Genomic DNA, 21,265 nt, shown 5'->3' with positions numbered 1-21,265 from the left:
TTTTCCCATTGCACATACTTTATCTAGTACTAAGCTAAAATACCTACTTGTGGTTTCCCTAAAGCGCTGAAAGCGCTCTTGTACTAACATATTACCCACACCATGCCCTAAAATAAGAAGAAATATTCCAAGCATTTCTGTTACATCGATATTTCTAGATCCTTGAAGGCCATAACTCGTTACTAAATCATGCATTAAACTATTAAACACAATCCTATCCATTCTAAACATTTGATAGCACCTTATCGGATTAGCATCTTCGCCCATCAACTCTTCTAACCATTTATTTCCTGTATATGAAGTGTTGACGCCTAAATTTTGATTAATCTATTTTTTGCATAAAAATTATAAAAAATCATCTCACATATTTATTTTTAGCGTACATTGCATTGGCATATAATCGGGCAAGCAGAACACTTAATTTAGCATGCGTCTAGACTAGGCACGGGATGGAAAAATACACCGAGAAGATTTGAAACTTCAAGGACTGTATTGCAAATACTTAAAATTTCGAGGACTCGTATTGCAAATACTTGGAACTTCAGGGACCGTATTGCAAATACCAAAAGAAGATGAAGAAGGGAAGATGATGAAGGGAAGATAATGAAAAGAAGATGAAGAAGGGAAGATGATGAAGGGAAGATAATGAAGGGAAGATGAAAATGGAAGGTGAAGAAATGAAGATGAAGAAGGGAAGATGAAAATGGAAGGTGAAGAAATGAAGATGAAGAAGAGAAGATGAAGATGGAAGGTGAAGAAATGAAGGTGAAGAATGAAGGATGAAGAACTTTGCCTATAAAAGAGAGAGCTCTTGAGAAGAGTTTTAGAAGGGGGAGTGAAAGAGAATTGAGATAGTTTTAGAGTGGAAGAGAATTGAGAGAATTTGTGAGAGAAATTCTTTAGAGAGGAAAAAAGAGAGTTCTTGAGAAAAATCGTAAGAGAAAATTTGAGAGTGAAGAAAAGAGTTTTAGTCGAGCATCATCTTCGACGAGTCCCGGCACGTACTTCGCCTCTCACCATCCAACAACGCCACTGCTTGCCTTTTTTCGACGATAGCCACGTTCTTCCAACTCCGAGATCTTGAAGGAAGCCATAACGTGTACGTGAGTAAGATTTTGTGGAATAGAAGGTAACCCTTTCCATCTCGATCTACAAAAATGTAATCGTTTGGTGTGAACATTTGTTTGTTTATTTTAGACATGTCACGTGTCCCAAAATTTAGCATTATTACATGTTAATTTATTTTTGTAAATACTCGTGATTGGCTGCGTTTTCTTTCTTTCTAAATCATCCATGGTGTATATCGTACAAAGTTCAATGTTTTACATCCCCATAAAAAGAAGAAAAAACCAAAAAATTGCATCTTTGAATTTCAAGTAAAATCCATCAAAATTGCCAAATCAAATATTTTTCATGAAAATGGTACCGAAAGGGCGTTAGAGTAATCTAGCGTAACCAAATCCCCGAATTCAAAATCTCCGGTTCGCGGAAATAAGATAGTTTTCTCCCGCTATTTTATTTAGGTTTCTAATCAACCTACCGAAAATGATTAGTGGCGACTCCAAATTCAAAACACGTTGCATGTTAATTATTTGAACCTTAAGTTGCGATTTGGTATGGACTTGGGAGAATCCGAGTTAGGTTAGTTAATTAATTAACCTAATAATCCATTAGCCCGAAAATAAACCCGTTTATTTTTTAGGTCGCGACAGCTTAGCGACTCCGCTGGGGACTTTAAGAGGACTTAGGCCAGATAATTTCATGAAAAAGGAATCACTTGATTTGGCAAACTTTGGTTGAATTCTCATTCTTAGGTGTTAAATGCTTTTGCAGATTGGGAGTTATAAGGGGAGGAGTGATTGGCTAACCCTTTGTTTTGCAGGCTTGGTGAATTGGAATTGTGATTTAACTTTTGAATCATTGAAGCGGTGTTTGCTTTTAATTGTTGTGCATGATTTATCGTCTTTGCACTACACTGCACACAACCCGTGACCGGACCTGAGTCACACTAATAGTTTTAAGATGGTATTTAGATGGTCCTTTAACCTTGGCGGTAAGGCTTCGCTAAAGGTTATCCCATCTGGATCCCGAAAATTTTTCAAAAAATGGCTTAAGGGTCGTTCTTATGCACGTGAGGCTACGATGCATGAGAATTGCCCTTGTCGACCGAACCAAGCCGAAGTGATTGAACCCGACTAGTCATGACTATTGTACGCGAGGCTGCGACTAGTCATGATGATTGCGCGCGAGGCTGCGACATGTCGTTTCGTTCATCATTTCACTTTGCAAAAGCCTTTTGGATAGATAGAATAAGATTTAAACTCACAATTCATGCGCATGTCTTTGTGATTGACATTTTCTTCCTATGAACGGTAATTTCTTGTCTCTTTTACCCTATTATCTCATTTTTATTTTGAGCTGGTCCATGGTTTAGGAGTATCGTTGTCTTATTTCCAATTTCGCACTTTGCTTCCGTAGCTTTTACAATTTTATCAGTTGTCCTCATTTCTGATTTAGCTTGTTCTTGTTGTGCGATTTTTACTAAATTCTACGATCGAGCTTTGAGTAAGTGCCAAACACGAAAGTTGTAGACCTATGTTTCAACTAATATCCTACAAAATTTCAGAATTAAATTCATAATTTAAGATGGCCTTTCGTTTTTTCAACTACCTGCGGTTATAACAGTTTTCTGAATGTGATTTTTGGAAAAACACATTAAACTGATTTGACCCGTGCATTTCTAGTCCGATTGGCCAACATAAAAGTTGTTCATCATCTTCTCAACTACAAGCTCGTAAAATTTGGACATGTTTTGATCAACGTGCGAATTAATATGAATTTTTTCGTAAAAGCGAATAAACTGAAAATTACATGTTTCAATCCTTTGGTCATAATCACTTTGTTCGTTTGAGTCTAGAGGGATGCCATGGGCCGGCTCGCTATTCTTGCTCCCCGTACTCATTTTGGGTTTGTTACGTATGTACAGGTAATTTATCGAGGATCCTCCACATATCACCCGATCAGTAGCAAAAAGGATGACCGACATCAACGCCACCGTTAGTGCTGCCCTGGATGAGAAACTTGGCTCCTTGACCGAGCGCTTTGAAGGGATGATGTCCCGAAAGATGGAGGAAATGATGGCCGCCTTTGCCGCCAAACTTCAATCATCCACCTCCAGCCCGCCGCTAACCATTCCTGCTCTAATTCCTCCTACGGACAACGTCGGTAAAGCCCTAGAAGCTACTCCATATCCGACAATGCCGCTAGAGGATGTGATCATCACAGGCGTGAACTCGAGCACGCCGCCCGTAGTCCCAATCCCTCAAGCCAACCCCGTGGCCCCCGGGTTGAATGGTGATACGGTCAAACTGTTGGCCCAAATGGAACAGAGGATCCGAGAGGTTGAGGGGACTCACAACATACCCCAGTTGACTGTCTCTGTCTTTTCAAAGGTCACGGTGCCAGAGAAGTTCAAGATGCCCGACTTTGAGAAGTATGATGGAACTTCCAACCCAGTTCAGCACGTCCAGATGTACCAGGCAAGAATGAATAAGCATGCGACCAACGGTCCCTTAATGGTTCAGACCTTCCAGGCTAGTTTAAAAGAAGCTGCCATGAGATGGTATACGGACTACGAGATCTACCGGATGGATGATTGGGAGAAGGCAGCTAATGTTTTCATCAAACATTTCAGCTTTAACTTGGACGTGCTCACCACCGGAGAGGACCTTGAGCAGCTTGAGATGAAAAAGGAAGAAACAATCAAGCAATATGCCACCAGGTGGAGGAACGTGGCATCTCACCTGAAACCGGTCCCTCCCGAAAGGGAACTCATGAAATTGTTTGTTTCCACCCCGCCGCCGCTTATGAGAACTCGAATTTTGGGATGCTCCACGTCATTCAGCCATCTCATCGCAATGGTCAAGAAATCGAGAACGGCATGAAGAAAGGTTGGTACGGTGATGTTGCCATGACGACTAAGAGGTTTGTGGTAAGGAAAGACAAGGAGTCGGCCCCACAGTCAACATGACCTACAGCCAAAAACCCACGACCCGGACGCCGATCGTACAGATTCCTAATCGGCAGAGGCTAATTTCGGCATGCAACGACAAAGAGGGAATCAACGGTCTCCTCGGCGCTTTACCCCTCTACCAGGAACCCCGTCGCGGTACTTGCGGTTCTGCGTAAGAGAGGTTTATCGACTTCCGAGCCTCTACGACCCGATGATACGAGCTTGCCGAGATATGATCCATCGAAAAAATGTGATTACCACTGCGGGGGAGCTTGGACATGACACCGATGGCTGTTTTGTACTTCAAGCATCGGATTCAAGATCTCCTGGATTCTAAAGCATTCTCATTCCAAGGCAACAAACAGCCAAATGTCCATAATAATCCTTTGCCGATCATTCCGGTAAAGTTAATGCTGTATTCGGGCTGGGAATCGACAGGTTGGTGCTAGTAAGGATGAAGGAGTCTTCGATATCGCCGGTTGTTTTGATGATGTAACCATTGCTGCTATATCCGAAGACGGAGCGCATAAGGAGGAACCTTACCTGGCGCCTAAACCTTCCAAATCATTCATTAATGCCATATGTGATGATCCACTGGAGGGTTTAGATTCGGAGTAACATCTTTATGTTTATGCAATCCCCTACGTGGGACATTTTCTCGTTTCCTTTAGGTTTTGGATCGCATTTGGATTTCTATTCTGTCTTGCACTCTTGGATTTTCTTTCTTAGAAGATGTAATTTCATATCAATAAAATTGCACCATTTTTCGAATCTTGTTGAAGTATCCCAAACCAACCCGATGACGATAACCAACGACCAACAAGTTTGTCATCATGGTAAGAACCGAGGGTTGGGCTTCTTCAAGAATTCATGTCCCACGGTTTTGAAAAAATAAAAATAAAAAAAAGTTCTTCAAAAAAATCATACCGCAATTAAGCCCCGTTTGTCCTTTTGATTTTGTTACTTTATGTTTCAAGGGGAGGGGAACTTAGTGGATTCAAGTATACTACCTAGATGAGTCCAAATCCAGATTATGAGGAAATTCGTCGGGATTTCGAACGACATGAGGAGATCAAGCCCTTGACCGGTGAACAAACTGTCTCGGTCGACCTAGGCGATGCGGAAAACCCTAAAGATGTTAAGATCGGGGCAAACCTTTCCAAAGAGATGACTGAGCGCTTGACTAAGCTCCTGAAGGATTACCAGGACATTTTCGCCTGGTCCTATGCAGATATGCCCGGTCTTGACCGTTCCATTGTCGAACATTGTTTGCCGACAAATCTTTCGGCTAAGCCGGTGGTGCAAAAGTCAAGGAGGGCCGGACTAGAATTGGTCCAGAAGATCAAAGAGGAAGTCATGAAGGTGCTTGACGTCGGATTCCTTGAGACTACAGAATATTCCGATTGGTTGCCAATATAGTCCCAGTCATAAAGAAGGATGGGCGTATTCGGTGCTGCAGGGTTTGAATTGTTCTCATTCATGGACGGTTTCTCCGGGTACAATCGGATCCCGATGAATGTCAATGACAAGTTGAAAATCACCAACACCACAGCTTAGTGGTCGGGGGAATGATAGTGGTCCGAGGCGTCTCGGGTTTGATCCTAGGATTTGGCGTCAATGTACAAAGATTAATAAAAATCTTTTTACTTCGCAGTTCAATGCCGATTGAAGCTCAGCCCAAATGGTTACAAAACCGGAGAGATAACATCACAAACATACAATCCGATCCAGATGAATCGATCTTTTCAAATTCAAAATTTACAAGGAATACGTACAAGGGTAAAGCGGTATCGTTTCAACTCGTTTAGAACATGAGAACGTACATTGATGCTTTCCCTTTTGATTTTTACAGGGGTCATCGCCTTTCCAGATAGGGAAGTATCCCTTCTCCCTAAAATTAATGAAATGAGAAATTCCTGGAGCCTTTGACAATCTCATGTCTCGAACCGGATAATGAAGTTTTGCAACTTATTTGCATGAGCGAGGGCAACTCACGATCCACGCCCTAAGAAGTTTCTTATGTGCTTGCGAATTCTGTCCACCAAGATAAAAAGTTGCTGCATTTTACATGCTCAAAAACACTTATACATTGCATAGTTTGCGCATGACTGTTCCTCATGTTTAATTTACCAACTCTGAATAAGGAACATGAACCGCATAAGATACATCGAATGTATGGAATGGGGCAGGACAGGATGATGAAAGGCAATCTTTTTCCAAACACGTCCCATTTTTTCAGGCGAGATGAACGGTGGCCAAATTCCGCATTCCCCGAGGTAAAGAGTTTTCTCGCAAAAGGTACGATAACCGAAGTAACGGAGGCGTTCATTTCTCTATCCTAAACACTACAAAGTTATCCATTGATTACCCCTTTTGAGCGGTGGTTTCATTTCTTTACCCTCGTCAAGAACCACCCTACATCGGGGTCCAGATTAGTTAATTCTAACAAAGAATACGAGGTAAATGGTTAGAAATTTTCTTGCTCGGACTAACATTAATCACGGGTGTTTCTTTGCATTTATACTCGAATTTTAATTCAAGTGCCTTAGGATGATGAAGATCATTCACTTCTCTATCCTATACACTTCATTCTTTGCATAGCCCACTTGAGCCTGCAAATTCATTTCTTAAACCCCCGTTGGTGATCATTTGCTCATTCCAAAGGCGAAGATAGCATTTTCCCAAGGATTAGAATTGGAGATGGTCGAGTCAACAGAGAATTCCCGAATGATCATTATGCTTGTTGTAATTCCTAGTTCAAAGTCATGGGATTGTAAAAAAAAGGAGAGGCAAACTCAGCTTAAAGGAGAAGGGCCCGCTCTAAAAAAAAAAAACAAAAAAACAAAAAAAAAGCAAAATAAAGAGATGTCGAAGGGCTCTCAAAGAAAAAGGAAAAGAAATCTTTTCTCGAAAAAAAGAAGAAAAAAAGAAAAATGAGAGTCGGGAGTAAGAAAAGCAAAGGCCGATCTCATATGAAAATTTCAAGCATAGGAAAAGCAAAGTGCCTACCAAAAGTAAGGCCAATGCACATTCATTTGTAAAGTACTTCTGAATTTTGAATGTACATTTTTGCATGTTAAGTTGTAAATTCCATGTACATGTTTGCATTGTGTCTCTTGCAAATCCTTGACAGACACTTGTTGTGAAGAAGACTCCCCAAGAAATCGGTTTGTAAAGTGCAATTTTCGGTAGAAAACTACCATCCCTCATTCAATGATGGTATTCTTTCTGAAGACATTTCCGGAAGACCAAGATCGGTGACTAGTCGGCGATGATCACCAACGTCAAGCCCCTTCTCATTTAATTTCCGAGCCAAAACGAGCCTTTTCGTTCCTCGGTCCCCAATCCTAGCCTACGTTATAACCCTCCAAAGTCTCTTCCGATTAGGGCACTTGAGTTAACGTAGAGTTAAATGATTTTAAGCATCACTCGAAGAAGTTCGAGCAAGATTATTTCTCTCTCATTTTTGCAGGATTCTTGACTTGTAAATCCGGAGCAAATGATGAAGAAATTCATTTCAAGACCTTGACTCAACCGGAGTCCCCTTTGTAAACCTTTGACCTAGCTCTCATTACGGTCCTAATCAAGACCTCAAGATCGACTCGGTCGTATCAATTGCGAGATTACTTGGATCCTTATCGAATGCGATGATGGAAAGATTGAGTGATTTCTCTTGAATCCTGCAGACAGGATAAATAGCTTTTCTCGAGAGTGAGAGAAAGCTCTTTCGGACCGAAGTCCCCCCATTCAAATTCACATTCGAGGTATTCGTAATGTGAGAACCTCCCTGGACAAAATTGGTAATGCAAACTTGACAGAATGGTTATGCATGAACCATAGTATGAGTGATTGCATTATACTCATTGTTGAATATGTTTGTGTGTGTTACCTCTGACATTCTATGATAGGTAATACATTCCCGATGTTCGAGTTCCCTCCCAAGGTCTCGAAATTCATCCAAGGATTATTGAATGAGCAAGTTTTGCTGGCAAATGCCTACCAGGTACGATACAGCAATCTGCTTCGTTCCTTGATTAATCGTTTGGAGAACCCGGGTAAGTTTTCTAAACCCCTTTTCAAATTAACAACTCTTCTCATGATAGTTGTTATGATTCAATTCAGGCAATATGCCCCTTTTGTACTTATCGATTCCATTCGATGGTGCTCCTATCAAATATTGTTCAATTCGGGCAATATGCCTCTCCTGTCAGGTCGTGTAGACATATGCACTGGCGATCTTGACATCTTATCAAATCATAATGACGTAGCTCTTATGATTTTGTTTCCTCTTCTGTCAGGTCGTGAAGACATATGCACTTGCGATCTTGACATCTCATCAAATCATAACGACGTAGCTCTTATGATTTCGGTATCGTATCACGAAGACGTATGCACCGGTGATCTTGACCTTTAGTCGGCTCATAATGACATAGCTCTTATGATTTTCGGCTCCTTTATCAAATCATGAAGACATAAGCACCCATATTTTTGATCCAAACCAAATCATAACGACGTAGCTCTTATGATTTTGGTTCCCCTTTATCGAATCGTGAAGACATATGCACTGGCGATTTCGACATTTAATCAACTCACAACGACGTAGCTCTTGTGAACTTGATCCCACTTCGTTCGACTCACAACGACGTAGCTCTTGTGATCTCAAACGACACACATATCTTGCGTTGTCTTGCATTAGGGAGAAGTCTCCGATAACAGATAGGCCAAATACCTTAAAATCCTTGCATCCGCAAAAAGAAGCTTGGAAATTAAGAGAACCATTAGCTTACGAGAAATTTGGTAAAACAGGTATTCTTGTATGCGATCCATGTGCAGGTTTCTCTAACATGAAAAAGGGAAATTATGACACGTGTTATTTACAGTCTTGCATATCATGCATCACTTCATTACATAAAAAATGGGATTAAAACTCCCGCCAAAAAGTTCATCCATAATTTGCAATGTCAAAATTTAGGATTCAATTTTGTCTTTGAGCGGAACCTCTACGAGCCTCCACTCAAAGAGGGGCAGCTGTTGACGCCTAAATTTTGATTAATCTATTTTTTGCATAAAAATTATAAAAAATCATCTCACATATTTATTTTTAGCGTACATTGCATTGGCATATAATCGGGCAAGCGGAACACTTAATTTAGCATGCGTCTAGACTAGGCACGGGATGGAAAAATACACCGAGAAGATTTGAAACTTCAAGGACTGTATTGCAAATACTTAAAATTTCGTGGACTGTATTGCAAATACTTGGAACTTCAGGGACTGTATTGCAAATACCAAAAGAAGATGAAGAAGGGAAGATGATGAAGGGAAGATAATGAAAAGAAGATGAAGAAGGGAAGATGATGAAGGGAAGATAATGAAGGGAAGATGAAAATGGAAGGTGAAGAAATGAAGATGAAGAAGGGAAGATGAAAATGGAAGGTGAAGAAATGAAGATGAAGAAGAGAAGATGAAGATGGAAGGTGAAGAAATGAAGGTGAAGAATGAAGGATGAAGAACTTTGCCTATAAAAGAGAGAGCTCTTGAGAAGAGTTTTAGAAGGGGGAGTGAAAGAGAATTGAGATAGTTTTAGAGTGGAAGAGAATTGAGAGAATTTGTGAGAGAAATTCTTTAGAGAGGAAAAAAGAGAGTTCTTGAGAAAAATCGTAAGAGAAAATTTGAGAGTGAAGAAAAGAGTTTTAGTCGAGCATCATCTTCGACGAGTCCCGGCACGTACTTCGCCTCTCACCATCCAACAACGCCACTGCTTGCCTTTTTTCGACGATAGCCACGTTCTTCCAACTCCGAGATCTTGAAGGAAGCCATAACGTGTACGTGAGTAAGATTTTGTGGAATAGAAGGTAACCCTTTCCATCTCGATCTACAAAAATGTAATCGTTTGGTGTGAACATTTGTTTGTTTATTTTAGACATGTCACGTGTCCCAAAATTTAGCATTATTACATGTTAATTTATTTTTGTAAATACTCGTGATTGGCTGCGTTTTCTTTCTTTCTAAATCATCCATGGTGTATATCGTACAAAGTTCAATGTTTTACATCCCCATAAAAAGAAGAAAAAACCAAAAAATTGCATCTTTGAATTTCAAGTAAAATCCATCAAAATTGCCAAATCAAATATTTTTCATGAAAATGGTACCGAAAGGGCGTTAGAGTAATCTAGCGTAACCAAATCCCCCGAATTCAAAATCTCCGTTCTGGAAATAAGATAGTTTTCTCCCGCTATTTTATTTAGGTTTCTAATCAACCTACCGAAAATGATTAGTGGCGACTCCAAATTCAAAACACGTTGCATGTTAATTATTTGAACCTTAAGTTGCGATTTGGTATGGACTTGGGAGAATCCGAGTTAGGTTAGTTAATTAATTAACCTAATAATCCATTAGCCCGAAAATTAACTCGTTTATTTTTTAGGTCGTGACATGAAGATGTCATACAGGGTTCTTTGTAATTGTACATTGCACGATAAGCCACTGCAGCTCGAGCAATTCCCACAATTTGCCAATATTCTTCTTCCTCTTTGTCATGATTTTCCCCTTCAGGAGAATCATCCATAATAACTGTTCAAAGTAACAAAGTATAGAGTTACAATTAGAAAATAGATAAATAACCTAAATCATCCATAAATAGAAATCATCAATCATATATATGTAAAATTCACTCAACCAAAAGATTACCAAGTAAAAACAGGTCTCGCATTAGAACATAAACTGGAATATAGATCATACGTAGTGCAAATAGAATGCAAATCATACCAACTGCAAATAAGTCTCACATTACAATAAAATAGAATATAAAAGAGTTCAAACAAGTAGCTAATATCCTAATGACGACTATTGTGCTCTTCCAACTTGAACTTGAGCCACTCCACTTTTTCTTCATCTCCATCCAAGTTCATGAAGATTTGCCGATTGTCTTTCTTTTCAGCAAAGTGTGAGAGTGCAAAAAAGTACAACTTTCGATCTTGCTTAATCTCAGGTATAGCCTTCAATGTTTGCATAATTTCCTTGTAAGGATCAAACTCCCTTGCAATAGATGATACACTACTCCTACTTTCAACAGCTAAGCAAAGTCTATCAATTTGTGATGCTAGCTTAGCGGGTCCAATCAACTTTTTTCCTTTCTTTCCTCCAACTTGCCTGTGCGCTGCTCTTTTATTGCTCTTACTTGGACTTAGTCGAGCAATATCTTCATCTGCATTATCTTCACATGCATTATTCTCTAAATTATCATTAGTAGATCCAGCACCATCACCCATATCAGCTTGTGAGGCCTCAATCTCCTCATTATTGACTAAACCTTGTGTAGGATTCCATGTGACACTTCCAGTGACAACTGTTCCCCTGAACATTCTATCCAATAATATTTCAAGATCTGGATGTATGCCTTTCGTTCAAAAAGCCTTAAACTTATGATCCTCCTGTTATAATAGAATATTTTTGTAAGTTGTATGATAAAAGATGAACTTGCAAAAAAGTAAAAAAAAAAAAAAAAAGAGAGAGAGATAAACACCTTAATTTTCCTCTCCCACCATTCATCATTTGCATCTATGGTCTTCTTCCTTGCATCCCATCCTAGCCCCGTTTCATTGAGAAGCAATTTCCTCCATCTTTTGTATTCTTCCTTAAGATTGTCCCACTTACTCTTCATTTGATTTTTGTCATACTTTTTGCCTCTTAGCTCCTCAAACTTGTTAATTACAACTGTCCATCCATCCATTTTGTTGCTTGCAGGGCGATTGCCTATTTCAATTTGTTCAATGCACAACTTACAAAAAGTTTCTACATCTTCCGGGCCCCAATATGCCTTTTCCTTTGATGAACTTGCCATCTTCTAGTAAAATAAAGACAAAAATTTGAGAGATGCAAATAAATTAGATAGATTTTTACTAAGGGTCACTTTGCCATGAAGAAATACATGCCTAGAGGTAGGGGACGCAAGAATACAAAAAAATCCATAGAGGCTTCTTCTTCGCTTTCTTTCCCATTATCAACTCGAACTAATGAACCGCTAACTCTAAATTCAAATCTGAAACTCAAAGCAAAAAAAAATAGCTACTTTCTATTGTCAACATGAAAAGATAAGAGCAAATGTGCTAAACAAGTGTTAACAAGTAAAGAAGCAAGGAGCTGCAATCTCATTAAACAATATGTGAATCCTCTAACCGGTAAGTTGCTCCAATAACTCTACCACACTATAAACACATCTTCTTCGTTAGAAAGGCAGAAATGTTAGGGTAGAAGTTCCGCCAATAGAGTCCATTCTACCTTTCCATGGACCCAAAATTTCCATCTCCTAAGCCTCGCAAATGCATGATTTTTCACCATTTTTATGAATAAAAAGCAACTGCAGTGGGAGAGAATATTCACAAGCAGCAACATCAACACTCTCAAAAGGAAAAACACAAAAGAAACAAAATCTACAGAATTGCTGCATTTCGAGCAAATCCACACAAAATTTTTCCCACAAGCAACCATGTACACGCACACCCCAACGGACGACAACCCATTAAAGTACAACACCCATAAAGATATCATCGTAACATACTTTTTCTCTGTCTCGTTTCACTTGTTGGGATTTTCTTCGAAACCCCGTAAAAATCCTAGCTGGGGTGCATTCTTTCCATGATTTCAAAGTTTTGCATGTTCTTCATTTTGGGTCAAAGTGGAAAATTACTCGAACCCATTTCGGACGATACCCCTTCGTTGGCCGCGTTTATGTAACCAACCGCGATTCTTCCGATCAAGCAGCCCAAACAGGACAAAAAAAGCGAAAGACCCAGGGGAACAAAACTAGAACTTGAGAGCTACTACTAGATCTCCTCAATTCTCCACAAATGCGAGAGAAAACAAAGCATGATGAAGAATCGTTCAAAGAATCCACAACGAAACTCACCAGAAATGCGGGCAAAATCCGAAGGATCGGACGAATTTGGAGACGAAGAGCGAGCGAGCGATGGTGTAAGAGTATACCTAAGAGAGAGAGAGAGAGAGAGAGCTTCAAACCCTTTGTAGACGTCCTTCGGAGAATCGCAGGGGAATGGGTGAAGAAGGCGTCTCTTCCAGGAAATGGAGGGCTTCTTCGGGAGGAGGAGGTAGCTTTAGATCCGGTAAAACAAAAAGCGGTAGAAGTAGGGTTTCTATTGAAAGGGGCAACATTGGAATTATAAAGATTTTTGAGGACAAAAAGGACAAAACAAAAAAGCCATTTAACTATTCTCGGCAGCTTTCCGAGAATGTCAAAAGCCAAGGCAGCCTTCAAGGCTGCCTTGGGCTTTTGGCTTTGTGAATGCAAGTATTTGGCCTAAAGGTGTTTTAAAAATTTTTCCCAAACACCAAAATTTTGGCCCAAGGGGCTTTGGACACCCAAAGCCCCTTGGGAATGCTATTCCCAAACGCACCCAAAGTCTTCGGGCATGTTTGGTTCAACATTTAGCCAAGAGACTTTGAGCAAATCCAAATACCTTTAGGCCAAAGAGGTTTAGTGAAATGCAAATACCGTTTGGTAAACTGTAATTGAAAAATGCATTTGGATGTAATTTTGGAGAAAATGTTGTTTGGTAAATTTTTAAATGTGGAAAGTCCTTTGGTATTTCAATATTTTTTAACTTTAATCTTTTTAAAATTAGGAAAAAAGGCTGCAATTTTTATATTTTCTCCTTAAAATTAGGAAAATATGATTACATAATACATTGAGGATAGAAATAAGTTTTCCTCTAAAAATTACAAGCCTATTTAATTGTTAACTAAACCTATCGCTATTTCATCTCGTAAATGTGCCATATCGGAGGATGCATTAGTATTTGAAGAACTAGCCCCATCATCTACAGTGTCGCAATCAACTGAATATCCATACTCAAGATCCAAATCGGCATCTTCAAAATCCATATCATTCACGGCATTTCTCCGTATATAATTGTGCAAAGCCATTGTCGCTATGACAATTTGCACTTGCTTCTCATACGGATAACTTGTCATTTTTTTTAGAATATGCCACTTCATCTTCAATACGCCAAAGGCTCTCTCAATTTCTGACCGTAGCGATGAATGAGCACGGTTGAACACTTCTTGATAATCTGTAGGTGAAGGACCTTGTCGAAACTCCGGCAAATGATATCTCACTTGTCTATATGGCCCCAAATAACCAGTGGGATTTGGATAACCAGCATCCACTAAATAATATTTACCTACACAAATATAACATAGATGTAATTAACATGTCACATAGATAATAATTTGAGAGGGACATGAAGTTGATAAACCATTGACTAATGAACCTGGAGGAGGATGGGGAAAGTGTGCATCACGTCTTCCAACGGCTTCATGGAAGACACGGGTATCATGAGCTTGTCCTTCCCAACAGGCAAAAACATAGATAAATTCCATGTTAAAATTACATACGGCCAACACGTTTTGAGTTGTCGTTCCTTTTCGCCCAATAAAACGAATTTGATCGTACGTAGGTATCACCGCCGGGATATGAGTACCATCTATAGCTCCAATGCAATCCTAGAACAAATAACACATATATTACTTGATTTACATTAAGGTTTGATTTTTTTATTGTAAAATGTTAAATTACCTTAAAATATGGATAGAATCGTCGATCTTTCTTGATCTTCTCTGGAACTTCTCGAAATTGTCGATCGGTTGGTTGGATCAAATCCTTTGCCATATCACATACTTTATATAAAACTAAGCTAAAGTGCCTACTAATGGTTTCTCCCGAGCGTTGAAAGCACTCTCGTGCTAACCTATTACCCGCACCATGTCCCAATATATAAAAAAACATTCCAACCATTTCTGCAACGTCGGTATTCCTAGATCCTTTCAAGCCATAGCGTGTCACTAAGTCATGCATCAAATTGTTAAATACAGATCTATGCATTTGAAACATATTATAGCACCTAATCGGAGTAGCATCTCCGGCCATCAACTCTTTTAACCATGCATAACTTGTATATGATGAAGTCATGCAAGATTGTTTGCAAACGTACATCGCTTGACAAGCAATAGCAGCTTGAGTGACTATGAGAATATCCAAAAAATTGTCTTCCTCCTCTTTACGTTTTTGCCTTTCGGGAGAATCCATAATTGCGAAATTAGACAAATTTTCCTAGTTCCCATAATGGACAAGGAAGGGACAAAAGAAATGATAAATAAAAAAATTGGAATTTTACACAAGCATGAGAAAAGATGTACCCAAGAAGGAGTAATAAGAACTCCCTTCAAATTGCTTGATTTTTTCCCCCGATTTCTGCTAGAGCGAGAGAACAGAAAGCATAGGAGATAGGAGACTTTGTTGTAAAAGTGAAAGTGGGGGAGGATGCTGTTGTAACCCCGAACAAATAACAGGTCAAAAATAGACGATCTTATTATCATGGCCGAGAGTTGATAACAGTCAAACCTGGTATTTAAGACAACTCTGCCAATTATTTATTACTCTGGGAAATAGACATCCGTTCATCCAACCAAGTATAGAGAAAAGATCTTCAGAAAAATAGAAGATTTTGCAACCTTCCCAAAGAATAAAGGGGACAAAAGTCAATCAATTACAGGGCAATGTTCTCTATTTTGGATAAAATCCCAAAGATGCTCGGCTGCAAGATGACGAAGCGCCTTTTGGCGCCTTCCCTACATCATTGATGAAGCTCTTTTCTCCATTATACTGTTCAACAGAGTGCGCAAAAGTTATTGTACGTACCATACTTCAAGATAATAAATGCCACCAATGCTTCGGACTCATCAAAGAAGGGTAAACATATATCCGCCACTTTTAAGATAGATCTGCAGCCTTGGGAGGAGCTTTACGTTTCCTACCAGAGATATCTGCCACATTTAAGACTCATTTCAATTATCAGCCACATTTAAGATCCATTTGCAATCTACGTAGAAAGTAGCTCAATAGGTCATTGCAAAACAACAACACCGACAAGCCGTGACTTCAACTCAGGGGAAAAAAAAACAAAATGCTGAGTTAAAAACCCTAGTTGGTGTTGACACTAGTGAATGCTAATTGGTGAATACAAGATTATATCAATGTCTTAGCAAGTTGAACCTTTAATAAGATGCGAGCAACGATTTGGGAGCTCATCTTCTCGGGTTCAAACCGCAAAGATAGGGCAACATCTGCAGTCCAATAGCGATATAAAACTACAAGAAGTAAATCAGGACAAGATAGCTAATCAAATCATCGGCCTAAAAGTTCAAAGCTAGAATCACAGCACCATCAGCATGAATTCACATTGGCAAAAAGAATCAGCAATTATCATGGTAGTAACCTTGGCATTACCCGATAAAGGCGAAGGAGGCGAAGATTTGCATCCAAGTTGTAGGTCTACGAAGAAACCCGCCAAATGCAACACCAATTAGCATTCACTAGTGTTAACACCAATTAACAAAATGCTAGTGTCAACATCAATTAGCTGTGACTTCAACAGAAAGTAGCTTATCCATGTTAAAAACCCTTCACCTCATCCATCTCTATCATGGAGAATTCTTTTTTCCCCACTTAGAAGTTTTTCAAAGAAATTGAATACATAGAGCATTAGGGGGAATCATAACAAGGAGATATCATGCTTTTACAATTGAATAAACATAGCCCTCACGCATTAAACAAAATAACGAGGAAACAGTTTTTACATTAAAAACAAACAATACACATTGGGTTCACACATAAACCAAATAAAAATCTCACAACAAAATAAAATAGCAATAGTCAAGAGTACAAATAAAATGCTACAATATCCTAGATATTACTAAGCTCTTCCATCTCAAACTTGAGATACTTGACTTTTAGTGCATCACTGTTCAAGCTCATGAAGACTTGCCAATTGTCTTTCTTTTCCTTGAAATGTTTTATTGCGAAAAAGTATAACTTTTCATCTTGCACAATCTCGGGAATGGAATCCACCAATTGCATGAGGTCCTTGTAAGGACCAAATTCGTAATCTGGTTGACATGTGGAATTGCTCCTACCTTCAACAGCGGAAACCATCCTTTCAATTTGGTTTCCAAGCTGTTGTTGTGGCGTCATTCTCTTCTCTTTCTTTCCCCGAGCTTGCCTCGTTGAAGTCCGCATCACTCTTTTACGAGTTTGAGTTGCATTTTGTTCAACAACATTTTCACAACCTTCAGACTCCAAAATCTCATCAGCAGATACATCAACATCAGCGATATTAGGTTGTGTGGCATCAACATCCTCCTCAATACGTAAACCTTGTCCAGGATTCCATGTGATTCCTCTAGTAGCAACTATACTACTGAACATTTTAGCTAACAGCATATCAAAATCGGGATGTATGCCTTTCATCCTAAAAGGCTTAAACCTATAATCATCCTGTTATAATGATAAGAGTATTTCAATAAGTTGTGTCAATGACATTCAATTTAGCAGAAAAATAAAAGAGGAAGCGATACAAACCTTAATTTTATCATTCCACCATTTATCGATCGCAGCAATGGTTTTCTTCTTGTCATCCCATCCTAGTCCTGTTTCACTATAAATCAATGTTTTCCATCTTTTCCATTCTTCCTTGAGATTATCCCACTTGCTCTTCATTTGAATTTTGTTATAATTTTTACCCATTAGTTCTTCGAACTTGTTAATTATGACTGCCCATCCATCTCTCTTGTTGCTTGCGGGACGGTTGCCTTTTTCGATTTCCTCAATGTACAACTTACAAAATATGTTCACATCTTCAGTAGTCCAAATTGCTTTTTCCTTTGATGAACTTACCATCTTTTAATACTGTGAACATAAACACAATTGAGAGGGCCAAAAGAAAATATATGAAACCAGCAAAACAAATAAGATAGAGCACACCTCATATAAGTAGTCAAGTCAAAAAGCAATCAAGTCTCAATCACCCTATCCCCAGCTAGATAGCAACTAGTTTTCTTAAATGGTCCAGGCCATATATTAGAGTCAGAATTGCACCGTTGAATTCAAAAGTACCATTGGCCTTAACCTCGCTTTGGCATGTTCCGTTAAAGGAAGAGACTATAGCACACTAGCCATGCACACTTCTTGCCAACAGACATTGGAATCAACCAAAAAAAAAAACTAAAAATGAAATTAAAATTACTCTAAAGATCAGTTGCGGGCATCAATAATCCCACCCAAATAAAAAAACTAAATTCCCTCCTGAACTTAAATTCCCTCCCGAATCGCTAATTTTCATTGACTTAACTACTACCAAAGAACCGTATCCACCAAAACAAAACTCAGCTCTTCACAATGTTGACATGATTTCTTTTTTGGCTTTTAACAGCAGCTTCCATGGACCTCTACTTTCTATGCCACGAGAAAGCCAATTCAAATGCACGAGAAGTGACATATCTCTCGGTAACTTATTCTGTAGAATTGTTCTCGTAGATCAGAAGGGTAATCATCGATAAGAGTCCATAGCACTAGGAAATTCAAAATTCATAATAGAAACAATTCCAGGCACTCATTTTACTATCATGGACATTTTATCACAGCTTGAACATATATTAATAACGGTTACCGGTTATGCGAGCATGTATGGAAGCCTTGTAGGCGACCATAGTCTAATTATTTCTACGGTTTATGAGCAATCTCGATTTCTTAATCAGATTATATTTTGCTAATTCTTTTACGGTTAGTTTAACTAACAAATAATTACCTGCAGACTTTGGTAAGCGCCTGGAGAAAAGGTTTTCAGATGGAGATTGTGTTTGCGGTTTTCTTTTGAATAGTTCATTGACTATGTAGTGCGTTGATCATATAGCACTTTCGGCTAGACAGTGCAAACTTGTATGGGAGGGAAACTCAAATGGAAACTAGAGTATTGGTTGGAGTACTTGCCAATTTCTTCAGAATTAAACTATGCCATCTACTTCTGTGAATCTGTGATGGAAATTAAATATATTAATAACGGGGAGAAGAAGAACGAATTGCTCCCTAGATCTACCTTAAAAGGAGAAATTGACAATTAGGGGTCAATAAGATCTATTTCACTGCAGAAATTGACAATCAGGGAAAACGAACTCAACGGGGTCTCCGGGGGGGTTAACGGAGAGACAGAATAATGCGCTATTCCCAGAAATTTTCGATTTTGAACAATCAGAAGCCGAAGAAATGGGCGATTTCCGATAGACTACGAAACTCCAGACCAAATTTCCTCTTAAATGAGGACTAATTGCTGGCTTTCAATTTCTTAACAACAAAAGTCTTAGAAGAAGAGAGATTGCAGTACACAGTACAAAGTCTCAAGATGAACGAAGAAATCTAACTTGGGAAGGGAGGGAGCTTTGGGCGTGAGGGCGGGGACCCGGACGGCAGGTGTGAGGGAAGGCGTGAGGCAAGAGATCCGACCGCGGATGTGAGCCGTGAGGGGTGTGAGGCAAGAGATCCGACCGCGAGCGTGACGGAAGAGACCCAACGACGAGCGTGAGAGAGGGCGTGAGAGAAGAGATCCCGATGGTGGGCGTGAGGGAAGAGATCTCGACGGCGAACATGAGGGAAGAGATGGAGCGGTCACCGTGAGGGAAGAGATACGTTGAGAGAGAGAACCGAGGGGTGTTGCGAGGGAACTCACCTTACGTGAGAGCAAACCGGAAGCCTCGGGTCTTTTTAGATCGACGAAGGCTGGCTTTTTTCTTCGTAAGGGGCAAAACGGGATTATTGTTAGCGAATGAGGGTAAAAAGGGAAGTCTTTATATTTTCATTTAAGTGAAGAAGTTGCATCCCGAGAATGCAAGTTTCTCAAAGCTGCTCTTGAGGGACTTTGGCCAAAGGTCCCTTACACTTGCATTTCGGATGCAAGTGCATCTAGCCAAAGTGAAAAAAATATTGAGCCAAACAGCATTTGCATTTGGCTAAAGGACTTTAGAGCTCAAATGCTCATCTGCAATGCTGAACCAAACAGGCCCTTTATACCCCCAAATCAGTTTTGCTTTGACAATGTGCGAAAAACGAGGTGGAGTATGCGAGTGATGTTCGTTTATGTAACTCATTAATCGAGAGAATGGTTCGAAGGAATCAAAACTAAGGGATTGAATAGTCATCTCATAAAGCTTATAGATAGGCCGATACACTTTTCAATCCAGCATAAGCGGCGGCTCCTTTCTTATTAACTTGCAAAAGGCGAAGTGAGAATCCAAGATGCGGAAGTACACGTACTCAAGCTGATTTGGGATGCATTCGATTTTGAACAAAAGGATCAAAATACCGTTTGAAAAGGCCTAAAACGACGGATCCGGAGACAATGAAAGGTGATTGACCACTACTATTCCTATAATAGTTGATCCTGCTTTCGAAATTGTCATTATGATGTTTCAAGAGTCTCCAAGAGGCGTGTCGAAATTGGTAATTGGCCATTGACTCGAGTTGTTTCATCCGAGAATTCGCATGCTTGCTTCCATTTTAAAAGCAACTGAATATGATCATTGGAGCCATTCCCATCGGCGATCTATCGTATACACTGGAGACCGTGGCATGAGGCCAAATCACACAGTCGCAATCGTCGGCTACGGGAGCACCGTCCCGGGGACCAAGTACTCGATTGCGAAGAACACGTGGGGTCCGGAATGGGGCGAGGAGGGCTACATAACGATGGAGTGCGGCATTGCTGCTAAGGAAAAGCTCGGCGGCATAGCCATGGTGGCCTCATACCCCGTAAAGAACTCCTCGAATAATCCTGCTGGAATTTCGTCTCCTATTGAGGATGAACTCTAAGCAATGACTCAAGATTGATTAGTGATCAAGTGTCTTGGCCTTCGTTTGTTTTCTCTGTTTGAAGTGGGCCTGTCCCGTGTCCACATAGACAGACACAAATAACGTCTGCTCCCAATGATTCCATAATGCTTGTTTATAGGGTCTCATAGGCAGCAAGATAAAGTTTATCTTTTCGAAAATCATTACTATTTTAGGCTCCGTTTGTTTTGCGAAAGTTATGACAGTCTTGGAAAATGACCATAGTTTTCGCAGTTTGGTTGACATCTAAAAATGAAACAGAAAATATTTTTCTTCTTATTTTCTTCGTTCATTCCATTGTTTTCCATGTACAGTTATACATTCCGAACCAAATTCGTGAAGGGATTTCAGCTAAACGTTCCAAGCCTAATCATGTCGAGACGCAGCCCAACGAGGCCTTGACCAATCACTAGCGTGACACAGTGGCCCTATCCCAGGGCTTTCAACATTCCAAACAACCCCTTCGCTTTCCTCTTGTTGTTGCAATCGCCGCTCCTCACAATCTCGTCGCCGCTGTCGCA

At 39.8% G+C, this 21,265-nt stretch overlaps 1 protein-coding gene, 1 long non-coding RNA gene and 1 pseudogene across 2 annotated transcripts; 1 reads left to right on the top strand and 2 right to left on the bottom strand.

Annotated features, from left to right (window-relative positions):
* The first annotated feature begins 61 nt into the window (after positions 1-61).
* LOC125313830 lies at positions 62-13,478 on the top strand. Its single transcript, XR_007197496.1, has 3 exons — positions 62-303; positions 10,454-10,587; positions 13,468-13,478. It is a non-coding gene; the product is annotated as an uncharacterized LOC125313830 (long non-coding RNA).
* LOC115731933 lies at positions 10,837-11,894 on the bottom strand (annotated as a pseudogene).
* A 3,179-nt stretch (positions 13,479-16,657) lies between the features above and the next one.
* Positions 16,658-17,751, bottom strand: LOC115733203 (L10-interacting MYB domain-containing protein-like). The gene is made up of 2 exons (XM_030663871.2): positions 17,448-17,751; positions 16,658-17,363 (listed from the first exon to the last, which is right to left on the bottom strand). Exons 1-2 carry the CDS (start codon positions 17,610-17,612, stop codon positions 16,773-16,775), a joined length of 756 nt encoding a protein of 251 aa, XP_030519731.2. The 5' UTR covers positions 17,613-17,751; the 3' UTR covers positions 16,658-16,772.
* Positions 17,752-21,265: the final 3,514 nt, after the last annotated feature.

Source organism: Rhodamnia argentea, chromosome 2, assembly GCF_020921035.1.
Source record: "Rhodamnia argentea isolate NSW1041297 chromosome 2, ASM2092103v1, whole genome shotgun sequence".
NCBI classification, from domain to species: domain Eukaryota; kingdom Viridiplantae; phylum Streptophyta; class Magnoliopsida; order Myrtales; family Myrtaceae; genus Rhodamnia; species Rhodamnia argentea.
This window is presented reverse-complemented; position numbering and strand designations above follow the sequence as displayed.